The sequence below is a fragment of the Triplophysa dalaica genome, chromosome 2, assembly GCF_015846415.1.
Source record: "Triplophysa dalaica isolate WHDGS20190420 chromosome 2, ASM1584641v1, whole genome shotgun sequence".
Classification (NCBI taxonomy): Eukaryota; Metazoa; Chordata; class Actinopteri; order Cypriniformes; family Nemacheilidae; genus Triplophysa; species Triplophysa dalaica.
The window spans coordinates 26,113,084-26,129,375 of record NC_079543.1 but is presented as its reverse complement, the minus strand read 5'-3'; the positions used below and the strand labels follow the sequence as shown (position 1 = coordinate 26,129,375).

The window sequence follows — 16,292 nt, the reverse complement described above, 5'->3', positions numbered from 1 at the left end:
GTAAAGGAAAAGGGTTGAATTTGCCGTATCGTTCTGAAGGCCAGTGTCAGCAATTTAAACTTGATGCGAGCTGCAACTGGCAGCCAGTGAAGTGAAATCGGGAGGGGTGTTACATGGGTTCTTTTAGGCTGATTGACAACTAGACGTGCTGCTGCATTCTAGATAATTTGCCAGGGCTTAACTGCATTGGTTGGAAGGATGGCCAGTAGAGAATTGCAATAGTCCAGTCTTGATATGACCAGAGCTTGGACTAGCAGTGGAGAGGCATGCTCCGAAAGGAATGGCCTGACTTTCCTGAAGTTGTAGAGCATATACCTGAAAGTTCAAGCAGTTACTATGATGTCAGAGGTGAGTTGTGGGGTCATCTGGCTGAAAAGAGAAATAGAGCTGCGTATCATCTGCATTAAAATTGTATAAGAAACCGTGTGACTTAATATTTGGACCCCGGTAGGTGGGATATATAGAAAAGAGAAGATGAGCAAGAACAGATCCCTGAGGAACTCCAGTTGTCAGCTAGTAAAATCTGGATGTCTCGCCTTTCCAGGATACCTTAAAGGATCTGCCAGTGAGATAAGAGCCAAATCAGTTGAGTGCAGTTCCAGAACTACCTAGTTTGGAGAGACTGGACAGCAGGACCTGGTGGTGCACAGTGTCAAATGCAGAATAAGGACAGATGACATGGATTTAGCCCTTGTCTGCCGTAGGTTTTCAACGACAGACATGAATGCGATCTTCGAAGAATTGCCTTTCTTGCAGCCGGATTGTTGACAGTCCAGAAGGTAGTGCTGTGAGAGATCGGCAGAAAGTTGGTTAAATACTACCCTTTCGAGGGCTTTAGAAAGGAAAGGCAGGAGTGAGATTGGTTTGTAGTTGCTGAGGGGTCAAGTGTTGGTCTCCTGAGTAAAGGTTGTCAACAGGGAATGTTTAAATGAGGTGGGGACAGTACCAGTGGTGATGGAGAATGTTTTTGTTTTTATGTTACATAACCACCTGCAGAATTGTACAACTTGAAATGCAAAAAAGATTGTAAAAAATTAAATTATATTTGAGAGACAAATTACTCTAAGAGCCCTTTAGAAAGTGGCACGTTTGATTTAATTCGACTCATTGTCTGCTGTGTGGGACAATATTGCCCCGGGAACGATGATTTCCGACTTCTAAACACACACTTCTAAGTATGTTTTTTATACCCCAGGCGTCTTGGTGACACAAAGGGGCTGAAGATGAGAGAGACACTACCATCGATATGCCCACCAGCCACGACTACTTCCCACTGAGAATGAATTTTTAATAAACTGTCTAAACTTCTTAAATATTGGATTTGTTATTTGGGCACATTTTTTTATTTATTTAAGTTTTTATGATCTTTTGATTTTATTTGTTTTGGATTAAATAATGAGCATTTAATACCTACCTTGCCATATTCCTAATGATGCCTGTAAATAACATAAACCAACAGAATACATACATCTACAGAATGTCAAATATCTCAGTTTGTCATTATCGGTGAAAAGGTGATTAAAGGGCAGTAGTAGTACATTTAGCATTTTTTTCAATAATATATCGTATTTGTCCTTATGAATATTAATAATTTTACTTTTTTTACCAGATTGGTCTTTATTCTGTTGCAAAGAAATCTAAATATGACTAAATAGCTAGAAGAAAGAAACTAGAAATAATTGTGTCATGCCCTGTGGATTGTTTTAGTATGTAGAGTTAAATCATTACCTTAAAGATACTCAAATAGAAATAGTTCACCTATTTTCCAAATCCAGGGTTGCTCCAAGTGATGAGATGAAAGCTTTGTTTTTCTTCTCAGAGAACAATGCCCCCACGAACCTAATGGATCCTTTGATATAAAATGCAAGTGATGTACTTCGCCCTCATGTACGTATGCTTTACTGATGCCAAGTAGCTTTCATACACGTCCACTTCAGCAGAAATATGAGGCGGCCTTTTCCTTATTCCGTCACTACGACACTTTTCAGTAAGTGTTAAGACGGTGGACAGTTTTACAACATGCATTAAGTTTATGTAGTAAATGGCAACATGAATAGTTTTCAAATTCTGACATTCATAGTCGAATGAACTTCATTATACATGCGACTTCCACTATAATGTCATATAAGGGAAGGAAGCTTTAAGCTGGACAGTAAATGTTAAAGTGATAGTTCATCCAAAAATATAAATTCTGTCATCATTTTCCTATCCTTATGTCATCCCAAACCTGTACAAGTTTCTTTCTTCTGTAAAACACAGAAGATATTTGGAAGAACGTTGGTGACCAAAAAACACTGGACCTCATTGACTTCCATTGTATGGACACCAAACCACTGAGACATTTCACGGTATGTGTGAATGATGACAGAAATTCATTTTTTCAACATCTATAATTCAGTCTATAAAGTCATTTTAACTAGCATAATAAATAATGGCATTTACCCTAGGAAGAGGTACCTTAAGAGGGAAGTGTTCTGTTTAATTCATTGCACTTCTTCCAATTTCCCCGTGCCTGTTGTAGATTCTCTGGTGAAATGGCCTGACCACACACAACTCCCAATAGGTCTCCGTATGTTCCCTGCAAAGCAATTAGGCCTGAACTTTAACTGCATACAGATTGGAGCCCACATCAGATCCACTGAAGCAGAATAATTTTGATGAAGCTCATAACTCAGAGTTCAGAAAGTAATGGCATGTTTTCCAAGGAAACAGATGTAAGTAGCGTTTTGTGTACATCAGCACTTATATAAAGGTAGAAAATGTAAATCGAAGAAAAAATGTTCTGGTTTAATTTGTTTGAGCAGGCACCTAGCCAGAAAAAGAAGCGCTATGTTACACATCTAACTTCACATAAAACAAACAAAACAGTGAAAAGAAAAATGGAGTGTTGCCAAGTCCTCGGTTTTGGGGCAGTTTTGGGACACAGGTTGTTTTTTCTGTGGGTTTTAGGTGGGAGGTTTTTATCCGTCAGCTGTCAATCCTTATTTTTGAATTAAAGTTTGGGTAGTTTTTGGCTCGTCTTGATTGGCCGTCGTACTGGTTTTCTTATAGAAATCTGGCAACCCTGAAGAAATCTTTGGTGAAGTTCTACAAAAACAAGACCGTCAGCTTTGTGCATGATGTGAACCTACAGTATTTAATGAAATAAAGAAACGTCCATAACTGCCTTGGTACTTTGGCCATTTATCAATTCCAAGAACGCAACATGTGTTCTTGTGGAGAACGGACTTGCTAGGTAGCCTCGGAAGAACGAACTTGGATGGAGTGACTTTTAGGACTTCAAGCGGATTTTTTTTCCGCACAAGGCTGCATATGATGCGTCCTTAATATCGAGAACACACCTGGGTACTTTCATGCATTCTCTGTTCTTGAGTATTGGAACTGGACTTTGACGGTTATTGATGACTTAAAGCGAGAACACGAGGACACAAGACTGCTGAAGAAGGCATATGGAGAAACGGCTTTTGACGTCTCTAGGATGCATTCTATATAGTTACCAATGCCAGAATCCTGAAGGGATGCAGATATTTTTCCCTTTTTAAAGACATTTGAGAAACACACACACAGGATTTAGATCTGTTGTTGTCTATTTGAAACAGTGCCAGACGGTTGGACTCAGTCTGAAGAACATTTCAGTTCTCTTTCCATCTGTGACTGTGTGTGCACCCCGACGCTGGGTAAATATCAGAGGCATTACTGTATTGAAATCAATTCTCATCGCATTAAATGGTCACTTTGTATTTCATCCCGAATATAATTGTTGAGAGGACAGGGAATAAATAAAAAGGTGAAATACAGTAGCATGATTAGAATACAAATAGAAATAATTTAAATTGATTGAAAAACATTTACATGTATAACATCCCTGTATTAGAGTATACTACACATTTCTACAATTTAATTATAGTATAACAGTGAAATGTTGGTTGTGTTTTTGTTGAACCCTGTTACTTTTATTATATTACACTAAAAATTGTTGTTAATTCCTCTTACACCGTGTCTATACCAAATACGACCAGCGCGACGCGACCTGACAAAAACATTAGAAACGCATTAGAATCCATAATAATTGTTAATTTTGTCCACACTGGATACGACAAACCCAATAAGAACAAGGAGGTTGTCATGTCGCGTTGCGCCTGTCACGTCCGGTGTAGACACTATGTTAATCTTCATCTCTCATCTCATTACATGTTCACATTATCATATGTTCTTGATTAAATTAATACATGCACACATCGAGGCTTAAAGGAACAGTTCACCCAAAATGAAAATCTTGTCATCATTCACTCAACCTCAAGTCGCTCCGGACTTTCTCTCTCTTCTGAAAGCAAAGGAAGATGATTGAATGAATATATGGGTAGTATTATGAATCACTTCAATTTTTTAGGAAACACTTGAGAGAATCTGCAGTAAATTCATGTTTGGAAGGAAATCGATATTGAAATTTCGATATTGACATTCATTTGCGTGTCCTTTATGCTTTTTGTATGAGTTTGATCACTTGTATTTTTTCTTGTGGAGTATTTGTTATTCAGTCAGGTTCAAGCCAGGGAATGTGTACCCTGCTTGCCAAAGTATAAAAGCTTTTTCAGTGAAAGAGTGAAAAGTAATAACAGTAATATTTTTTTTCGTTTAAATGCTAACCGCTCACATGACCATGCGGTCATTGTTGCCCAAGGCGATGCCAGTAGGTAAACAAATGTTCTGTTCATCACCACCAATAGATGTTCTTTTTAGCATTATTATCCTTGTAGAAGATCAATGGGACGAGAATGAATTCTGAAAGTGGTGTACAGTCAGCTATACTCTGTGCTTTTTCTTAATACTTGCGTATTACGTATATAGCTGACTTTCTGAAAGTGCTAAATGTCTGCTAAAAAATAAGTGCACACTAAATAAACAACTATTTACAGAACCCAAGCTACTTTTTTTCTTGTTTTATTGTAGAACCGTAGTAGGTCAGCCAGTGGAGTGAAAAGAAACAGGTTTAACAGATGAGGAGTTTCATCTCAGCTGATCTTTCTGGTTTGTCAGTTAACGTCTTGGCATGTATGGAAAGTTGAAAGAGGTTGCAGTGGATATTAAGTTTTTCAATACGTACTATGTATGATGTTTCTGAATCAATAGAGATGCACTGACATTTATATTGATTTTGACTGTGAATTGGAACCAAGGAATTGTGTGAAACATAAAGACGTTTATGGGCTGATTTGGTTTTAGCCCTTAGATGTTAGGTTAAAAAAACAGGTGTGTGTGCACTTAACTAAATTTTGGGGACAAATTCGTACCCAAAAGTAAAATCTGACCAAAACCTACGTTTGGGGATGTTACATCATTTGTAAAAAAAACTATATAAATTTAGTAAATACAGCATTTTCTAAATTGTAAAAGTCCAGAAAGTTTATACTCTGTCTACACCAGACGTGATGCGGTGCGACTAAAGACTGTACAACCCATTTCAATACGAAAATTTGTCCACTCTAGATGACACGCGACTGGTGTGCCTCACACGTTCAGAAAAGTAAAGCTACGGGCTCTTTGATCGCCCCCTGATGGCATGCTGCAGTACAGGTCCAGGACCCCGCCCTCTCTATGTTAACAAATGGAAGTAAATTTTCAGAAAAATGGTTTGGATTATTGAAGGTTGCTGTTATCACACTGATAAATGTGCAATTGTTCGTTTTTGTGATCATTTTGATTTAAACTAGTAATTTGTTGCTATTAAAACGTTGTCGTTATGATTGACAGTTGTGATGGACAGCTTCTCTGAGCTGACAGTCAGAGGTTCGAGAGGAGATTGAAGATAAAACCAACTAATAATTAAGTCATTAGTTGTTGTATTTATTTTATTTTATTTTATTTTAGCAAGCCCTTAGTATAGGGCCATTAAATGAGAAGTTCAGGGGGGCGTAGTTGATTGGGCTTGCGAGAGTTCGGGCGGACGTTTAATACCTTGGCTCCACCTCCTGGCTCCTTGAAGACTCTTTCTGGTTTACCGGGTCATGTTACTAGGAGGATTAATGCTGATTATATATATATAACTTTATTATATTCAAAAAATGTGATTTTAATGGCCACATAGCTGTAAAATGATTTCAGTGTAAAGGGTTTAGAGACCCATTATACCATCTTTACATAATATGGGAATTACATGTAATATTCTTGATGTGTTGTGTAATAGGCCTTGATTAAAAAAATATAATGCAATATTCATCATATAATTATAATTTACAGTAAAAAATCACCCTGGAATGACCATTTTGAGAATGAAGACGTTATATGGAGAGGCAAAAATGAAAGATGTGATTCGAGAAAGTACTGTAGCATCACTGGGTTCTTGCTTAGAAGCCTAAGAGAGGACCCGGCTTACATTAATAATGAATCTGGTATCATCTTCATACAGAGAGATGTTTAAACTGCAGCTTCTTACAGCTTTACTTTTTTTTTAATTTCCCTGTGAAACTAAGAAAGTCTACATCTCCAAATCTTATTTACTTAGATGAAAAACATGTTTCTTATGTATCCGCTTATTTTCATTTGGAGATAAAGGATGTCAGAAACAGGAATTCAATGGTGAAGTGTAAAAATTAAAGTAAACATCTCTTTTGTAGCCTATTTTCATAAGATCATTTCAGTGCTTTGTCTATGTCTTCCTTTCTTTCATATTCCCATTTAATATTTTAGTTATCGGCATGGAGCTGCAGTGGCTTTTTGATCGATGTTATGAGTTGTGTTATTAACCGTATAAAAATTCTATCATCATTTATTCACCTTCAGGTCATTCAAAACCTTCATAAAACACAAAAGAAGCGATTTTGAGAAATTTCTCTGTGCTTTTCTGTCCATATACAATGAAAGTCAATGCAGAGTCTGCAGAAGAAAGCCATACATCATTGAAATCACATAAGTGTGAGTAAATCATGAATTAAATTTCATTTTTGGGTGAACAATCGCCCTTATATTGCCTTAAGAAAATCCTCAATCTGAGTGCTGATGAAGGGGTGACCGAATCTTGCAAGATTTTTGGAACCACAATGAAATTTTATCTCAAAATAAATAGCAAAATAAGCACTAATGTCGAGATCAGTGCTGGTTCTGTTTTTACTGGCGTCTAATTTTGAAACTGTTGACATGGTGGCAGTCATATCACCGCTCCACCGACCCTCTCAGCCGCCCTCATGAGACCCTGCTGTTGTTGTGATTTCTGGGCTCTGTGCAATCACCACAGGCCAAGCTCTCCTCCCTGTGTGACTGAATAATGAGACGACTCGGTCGGCTGAATGATGGAGAGCAGTAGCGATAGAGGGTTGTAGATCACTTCAAAGCCACCAAGGAGGAGTTAGGAACGGTGGACCTGACTATGGACCTCCTTGGACTTGCTTTTAAAATTATGACAAGAAAGTTTACAATATTCTGATTCCTACAGACAACATGACATACCAGTGAGAAGCAATACATTTGCACTATTATTTAATAATCTTATGGGACATTGAAATGTCTGGGATTAAAATCATGTCCATTGTGATTTTTCACAAAATTAATGTATTATAGGGATGTCTATATGAATTAGTTTTGTATTTTTAATGTTTTAATTCGATTTTTTTATTGGATTCTTCCATACATAAACTCAATGCCTTTGTGTCAAATTGAAAGAAAACGCTGTGATGTTCCAACTAATTTGTACTGCTTGTCTTCTGTTTTATAAACATGAATTGGGTCTTTAAAATTTGCCCATTAATTAATCTTTCCATTTATTGCATTTGCCTCACAATAACCAAAATATGGACAAATTTGAATAAATAAATTAATGGAAATGTCAAACATTTTATCATTCACTTGAGTCTGACAATTGGGGGCCACTTAATGTTTTTGGCAACAATATGTGTTTGCTCTTCAAAATATATATACATACAATATAAATATAAAAGTCAACTGTCACTGTTTTACAAGTGTTGAACGAACATTTTAATCTTTCACTCAAAAGACACCCTTGAGCTCTGTTAAATTTGCCGAAATGACTGTCTTGTCTAATCTCGACGTGCTGGTCGATAGGAGGATTTCTATCCTAAAATAACATCGTGGACCAGCAAGGGAGATGAAACGGGATTGTGGTCGGATGCTGGGTGGTTAGCAGGTTTTTGTCCTTAAAGAAAATGTGAAATGTGTTACAGTATTGAACTCGATCATTAAGACTGCAATCTTTAACTCTCTATCGCCATCTCTGTTTGAAACATAAAATTGCAGTCTACTTCGTTAATAATGTAAAATAATAAAGTAATATAGTGTCAAGTTATGCACTCAAAATCAGCCTTGACAGCTAAATAACGGATTTTTGTCATTAATTATAATTATTTTGTAATAGTTATATATAATGAAAACAATCAATATAAATTAATTATTATATATTAATTAACTATATTAATATTATCAAAATATAATTTTTGGTTTTAAATTGTTATAAATGAATCTAATGATCAGCTAAATAACTTTTAATTTAATTTTATTTAACCCCTTATTGTAATTTATGGCAGAACATTATGTAAGAAGACAGCCTCATAATTTCTTCTAAATGGGGACTGCACTTGTTATATATTCAGTTTAGGATAGAAATAAAACAAAACAGCGGTTAATGATCTTTACAAAGGCCGACTGGTCTAATAATATTATATCATCTTTAATGCACATTCAAACTGCGGATCTGTCTGGCCATGTAATGGATAAAGTTACATTAGTTCAGTATGAAATGCAGTCTGAGGACTAATATTGCTTCATTACCTTCCTGTTTCTTTTCAAGATAAAATAAGTTTCATCTATGCTAACCCATTTTAATAAACCAGCCCTGGTTTCATTCATCAGACAATACATTAGTGATGTCTTGAATAGCGATTTTGGAGCATAAAATGTCTAGGTTCTCAATCAAGTTTGTCCTTTTCTGAACCAAATCTAATGTTTGTTTCAGGAGAATAGGAGGCACTATTCAAAAGCAAAGCAGGATCTGTCTGCCCTATTCCCCGGGACTATGAATATACTTACTTTACATAAACGCATACACTCACAATCTGTTCAGACATATTGATATGCTCATAAGCTTGCCTGATCTTTTATAAGCTGCTTAACTTTTATTGGAATTTGAATGATTTTCATTCTTAAATCCTCTACAATAAGGGGAGATTGTTTTTATTTCATTAACCGTGACATCTACCGTTTCAAAATGTGATCATAATCAAAAGTGAATCTAAAAAGTTGACCTCAAAATAAAAAAAACGACACACAACGTCACACTAATCCAGAAATTGTCATGATTCCTGATTCAGATTCTGTTTATATTCCGACTGTTTAGAAATCTTGAATGGGGGCGTGTATGTGGATCAGAACAAGTTCTTGTGCCACGCTGACACCATCCACTGGCATGACATCATCAAGAACCCGCGTTCTGAACTCCTGGTGGTTCCTTCCAACAACAGTGGAAACACATGTGAGTAGATGAGCTGGAGGAATTAAAAATCAGCCAATAATAAGTAAACCAAACATCAGATTCATAAGGACTTAGGCATTTATATTTAAGCTTTTTATAGATTTTTATATTTAGGAAGTTGTTGAACCAAATTTAGCCAAATTGTTATTCTTAAGGGTTGCCAAATTTATCCTCACGATTAATTTGTTTTAGAAATAATTGTATTTATTTCTTTATTAATTTATTTCAATAGATATTTATACTATTGTGGATATTTTATGGACTGTGACAGACCTACTTCACCTTACAAAATTATTTCTGAATTAGGGCTATATTTTATTGAAGGCTTGAATCCACGGGTATATTTTAGTCAATTGAGCAATTACTGTTGAAATTCTTCTATACAATCTCTTGTAACTGAAGTGATTCACTGAAATGAATCAATCACAAAGGAGTCAATTAATTCCAATCCTTTTCAAAACTGAAAAGGATGATATTATTACCAGGATTAAATCCAACGATATACTGCTATAGTATTGTTAAATAGTACTGTATATCACTGTATATACATATATATACTGTATATATACGTCATAAGATTAACATTTTATATGTTCTGCAGGCAGGCGGTGTCATCGGTCCTGTAACGGTCGCTGTTGGGGACCCCAAGAGGACCAGTGCCAAAGCTGTGAGTATTAAAAGCAATAAAAACCTATGTTTAACCCTTATTTCATTCAAAACCTGTAATGTATATCACTCTTTCTTCTCTAGAACTCTGTAACAATAGTCTCTTTCAACTACAAAGATTGCACAAAATGGAACAGTGTTAGGCCTACATTTGTAATGCATTTTGTAAATGTATTGCGAGCCTCAGACTCAAAGCTGTTTGGAGAACTCTGTGATCCCCTCTGATACCCTTGTGACACAACCTGTGATGATGCTCTCACGTGTGGGATATGGGAACAAAGGATGGGAGGGACAGGAGATGGCAGGTTCAGTTTTCACCGTGTAATTAAGTCAAATTAAAGAGAGTACAGCTTCATGGGTGTCAGGAATGATTGGGGGGTGGTAGAGTTTGCCTGACAAATAATGGATTTAAGGGTCCTGCTTTGTCTTGGTGACTTATGACATATTCACAGGAAAGTAAAGGAAGAAGAACTCCACAACTTTGCACTGTTGCGTACTCAAAAAACAAAACATTTCTTTGTAATTACAGTAACAAAGACGGTATGTGCAGAACAGTGTGACGGGCGATGTTTCGGGCCGTACGTCAGTAACTGTTGTCATCGTGAGTGTGCTGGCGGATGCTACGGACCCAAAGACACAGACTGCTTTGTACGTTATTTTCTTCTTCTGATGTGAATTTAAAGGTTTATTAAGCGTAATTATAAGCAGGGATGGTTGGAGTTATATTTCTGTTTCATTCATTCTTTCATGATCCAGCATTTGTTTGTTGTCAGGCTTGTACGAACTTCAATGACAGCGGGGCCTGTGTGACTCAATGTCCTCAACCTTTCGTCTACAATCCAACAACCTTCCAGCTTGAGCTCAATCCCAAAGCCAAATACACGTACGGAGCTTTCTGCGTCAAGAAATGTCCACGTAAGTCAGGTTATTATTCATGCTGAATAAAACCGGAGCAGATCACAGAAGATTAAATTTAAAATGGGCAACAAACTGTCAACGACAACAGTCTGTGACCAAAACGTTTATAAAAAAATATAAATCAAATACATTAAATTGTACTTAATCATTTTATTATTTATTTTTCTTTCGTCAAATTAATATGGAATACAATATAAAAACTGGAAGAAATATTGTAATGTTAATTCATTCAATATTATTCATTAAAATATATATAATGCACTTAAAAAAAATTTGATTAGATATAATTTTTCCATTAAATAAATATGGAATTAAAAAAACTGGAACGAGTAATATAATATTTGGTCATTTAGATAATGATCGGTTGTATTTTTTTTCTTTTAAAAATGCACTTTTTAATTTTTGCAAATGTTTTACATATGAATATTAGTCAGAAAAGCTGTTTTCATGCTGAAGAAGTTGCCCTTTCCTTAGGCTTGTTCAACTTGATGCGGCGTGGCAAGATCCGACAGGGATATGACATCAATGTACCGCAAGAGCGATTCGAAAAACCATAAAAAGTCGCTCTCGCGGTACTTTGATGTCATCCGCCTTTTGGATCTTGCGCCGCCGGATCAAGTCGAACAAGCCTAATGAATCAGCCATGTTGAGATCACATGACCCGTGTACCTGATGACCCACAATTTAAGGTACACAAACTTCATTAGAATGTGTCTGAATAACATCAAATTTTGAAAACTATACACAATGTCACACAACCTGTTGTGGGCAATTTAACTTCAAAATTGGAATAAAATTGCCTTTAACATTGTAAAGCACTCATTCTCTTAAAAAGTACATTTTTCTTGTATATGCAGATTGGTTCACAATTATTTTATCCAAAGAACTTACTAAAGAAATCTGTTGTTTTTTGTCACAGATAACTTTGTGGTGGATCACAGCTCATGCGTTCGAGCCTGTCCGAGCAACAAGATGGAAGTCGAGGAGAATCACATCAAAATGTGCATCCCATGCACAGACATCTGTCCAAAAAGTAAGAAACAAAGCTTTTGAATTTCAGGATGAACAAATAACCTCTAATGGTATTTTACAACATGTGTGTTTGTGTTTGGGTTCAGTGTGTGATGGGATAGGCACCGGCAGTCTTCAAACCGCTCAAACTGTGGATTCCAGCAACATTGAGAAGTTTGTCAACTGCACCAAGATCAACGGCAACCTCATCCTCCTCATCACAGGCATCAAAGGGTGAGAAGTGTTTAAAGTCTGTCAGACTGACAGAATCAAGCCCTGAATTACTTTTTAGTTTCTCTTTGAACGTCTTTTTGCTCTGAGAAGATGATGTACGTGCATATCAATCCCGCTCGGAGAGGCAGTTTTTTGTAAGGGGGACGGGCTCAGGCAAATGGCTGCAAATGTTTTGAATTGTGTAGAAATGCACAACATGCAATTTACTCTTGGTTTTTGTTTTGTTTGGGTCAAAAGAGACATGTATCATGGCATCGGAGCTCTGGACCCTGAGAAACTAAATGTGTTTCGCACAGTCAGAGAGATAACAGGTAAGATGCAGCCACATGCAGATACACAACAGATCCTTTTTTTTTTACTCATGTGGTGGGTTTTGTTTTTGTGTTTGCCAATATTTATTTGTTCGTATCTTATAGGTTAGAAAAGAATGAGCGGTTAGTCGTGTGAGAAGACTTCTATTATGTTAAAGTATAGCGTAGGAATGGAGCAGATATTGTAGTTAATGGGGCGAACGGAAAATAAGCAATAAGAAAGTACAAAGACTGTTGTCGTGAGCCCAAGACTACTGTTTATCTGCGCATTTGCTTTGATTCTCATACCCAAAAAAATCGATCATAAAAAGCATGTGCAACCAATGTTATTGAAGCAATTTTTTAAAAGATATTGCATTTCTTCATAAACTGCATTTCTTCTATTAACCATCAGTAGCTGCAGACATACATCATAGTTTTTTACAGTAACATGAACAGATATTGGTGAACAACAGATGAATTTTACAATGTTTTCTTTTTGCCACATAAAGGCTTGAATTGAATAACTAGCGGGTATGTTTTCTCAATTCCTTTCAAAGGTTACTTGAACATCCAGTCTTGGCCGGAGAACATGACCGACCTCGGTGTCTTTTCCAACCTTGTCACCATAGGAGGAAGAACTCTTTATAGGTAAAAACAGGTTTGGCCTTTTAAAACATGGTAGTGTGATTCACAAGTAAATTAAACATTTATCTTGTTTGCGTCATTATTTCATGTTCATTGCGACCAAAATGTTTTATGGTTTTAAAATCCAAATTTAGCAGCATGTGTGTCCGGGAAATTAAACCCATGGCCTTGGCGAAACTAACTTTTCTATCCTCCCAGGAGCGGTTTTCAAAAGTTTGTTCCTTTTGGTTGATATTTTGCATCCATACATCATAGAGTATGTAGTGTTTTGATGTTGATTACGATAATACATCCTAGTCACTGAAAGTGTCATTTGCAATGACTTCTTAAAAATGCACTTTAAGAGATATTTTTGCTGTCGTGTTTGTAATCTTTTTTTGTTTTGTTCAACCTCATCAATGCAAGAAAACTAAAACGCTGTTGTAACTAAGAATTGTAACTGAGAAAAAGCACTTAAGGCAGCATTTGTGGTTTTTACAAAATGTGCCGTATAAGTTTTTACAAGACATTTAGGACCGTCAGCAGTTTCTCTAGGGAACGATTTTGAAGAACAAAAGCGTCTAGTGGGGCACTATGTAACGTACTTCTTACCTCCTATTCATTTTGTGTACATAGATAATTTACTAAGATGTTATTAAGTGAGAGGTGTTTTAGGTAGTTTTAGATTAATAGTCATTGTGTTAATTAAAAAACATTCAATAAGTTAGAAAATATTAAAGGTCAAGTGAATGAAATTTAGCGGCTTCTAGACGTGAGGTTGCTAATTGCCAAGCAATTTGTGAACAATCACATGGATTAGATTTGTCCTGTAATAGGTGTGTGTAAAATTACTAACTGTAGTTAACTTGTAGGGTTATGAGTTTGATTCATGATTCACATACAATGAGCCTCAGTCATGAAACACTAGAACAGTGGTTCTCAACTCTGGCCCGCGAGATCCACTTTCCTGTCGAGTTTATCCCCAACTCTGATAAAACACCTGAAGAGGCTAATCAGTGACCTCAGGATGTTGGACTGCGCAGATTGTTTGGCATATCGCACTAAAGTACCGCGAGAGCGATTCAAATGCGTACAGAGCAATCTGCATTTTAATCGCTATCGCGAAACTTAAATCTCGTATGCTGTTAGATTTGCGCAGCGCCACATTAAGTTGAAATCATTTATATACGCTTAATAGCCTGTTCGTGTGTTTTATATCAGAGTTGGGGCTAAACTTGGCAGGAACATGGATCTCGCGGGCAAGAGTTGAGAACCTCTGCACTAGCAGAACGATTTTTTTGTTTAAATTGTTCGTAAAGTCTTTTTGACGTAAATTTTCGGATTCATAAAAATGTCCGTATTTTCAAAATGTTAGTTGGTACGAAAGAAATGTTCACCTGCTCCATACAGCGTTTAAATATTGCGTATAGAGCGTAACGATCTGAATTCTTTTAGACAATCTGATGACCCTGAATTTTGATGCACTTTGTATCACAATGATATTTCACAAGTTCTTTTGCCCTGTCTTTTATCATTTTTTATTTGTTTACTTTGGGTAAACGCAGAGCTCGTCGCTGTCCTTTTTTACACAGCTGTCCAATCACCTTTGAGAAGAGATGGGACAAACACTACATTGACCAACCATCATACGCAACAATGGAGAAGTTAATATTAATGGTTACTGCATTTTGGCACTAAGTAATATTCTTTAAAATAAGATACTAGTAACTAGTAGTCTAACTGTTGCACATTTTTTAAATAATACCAACCAACGAATCTTCGGAATGACGCACAGTGCCTCCAAAGCATTCTTAGGCGCCACCAGCTGGTTGTTTCAAAAGAACACCAGGTATTATTTTAGCTTTCTAAAAACGCTTTGGTGGACACAGTTTAATTTATGAATTTATTTGTAAGCATTTAGCCTATTCTTATGCATTTATGCAATATAATGTAGCTAAACCAGAGAATGAAGTCCAGAGGATTCCAGCATTCCTGGAAACGTAATTTGCGTAGCTGTAATTCATAGGCGGGGATTATGCTAATTGTGAATGAGCGTGCATGTGCGCCCTGTTTACGAGTGATTGGAATACATTAACACACACATTTTACCATCAAATCTGACCTTTACGAAGTATTTGTTAATCCGCAGAAGAGTTTTTGTATTAATAAGCATGTCTCTGTGTTTCCTCAGTGGTATTTCTCTACTGATCCTGAAACAGCGCTGGATCTCTTCACTCCAGTTTCAATCTTTGAAAGAAATCAGCGCTGGAAATGTTTACATCACCAACAACAGTCAGCTATGCTTCTACAACACTGTAAACTGGACCGGTCTGTTCCGCACCAGCACCCAGCGAGTCCTGATCAAAAACAACAGAGATTCCAGAGAGTGCAGTGAGTATCTTCTACATAATTATGTCCAATGAATTATGTAATTCATTGGCCATAATTCAATTAATTACATATATGAATAATATTATCAATATTTTTTTCTTCAACATAATTCTATCGAAAGAGAGTTGAATTAGCCTGTGACAATGTCATACAATAATTAAGATAAATAAAAATAAGAATTAAAAAAAAATATATATATATATATATATATATATACAATATTTTTTCTTCTACATAATTCTGTCGCAAAGGAGGTGAATTAGCCTTTGACAATGTCATACAATAATTTAAATAAAACAAAAAATATATATAATTCATTATAGTTTTATCAATAAATAAAAAAATATTTATGTTCTACATCATTTTTGTCAATTTAGAGTTGAATTAGCCTGTGACGATCTCACAATAATAATACAAATATATAAATAAATACCATTTAAAAATACTATGATTAATTATATGTAATACATTATAAATAATATATATATATATTTTAAAATAAAGCATAAAAATAAGAATGAAAGTTTTATCCAAACATATACTCTTCCTGGTTGATGAAAGCGAGTGGTTGTGAGTGCAGACGTGTTGGTGAGTGTCTGATGAAGATGTGTGACACTTCCCTAAGTGCCGCGCTGCCAGTCTGTGCTTGATGTAATTAGAGAGGTAATATGTCTATG

At 36.0% G+C, this 16,292-nt stretch overlaps 1 protein-coding gene across 1 annotated transcript in view; it reads left to right on the top strand.

The window, feature by feature from the left end:
- The window catches only part of LOC130406952 (receptor tyrosine-protein kinase erbB-4-like), a 123,336-nt gene that overhangs the window by 78,033 nt on the left and 29,011 nt on the right, over window positions 1-16,292 (top strand). The window contains exons 4-12 of the mRNA XM_056729547.1: window positions 9,344-9,478; window positions 10,080-10,145; window positions 10,674-10,792; window positions 10,918-11,059; window positions 11,982-12,095; window positions 12,181-12,307; window positions 12,545-12,618; window positions 13,158-13,248; window positions 15,416-15,615. Coding sequence (XP_056585525.1) covers window positions 9,344-9,478; window positions 10,080-10,145; window positions 10,674-10,792; window positions 10,918-11,059; window positions 11,982-12,095; window positions 12,181-12,307; window positions 12,545-12,618; window positions 13,158-13,248; window positions 15,416-15,615 — 1,068 coding nt within the window. The remainder of the gene's footprint in view (window positions 1-9,343; window positions 9,479-10,079; window positions 10,146-10,673; window positions 10,793-10,917; window positions 11,060-11,981; window positions 12,096-12,180; window positions 12,308-12,544; window positions 12,619-13,157; window positions 13,249-15,415; window positions 15,616-16,292) is intronic.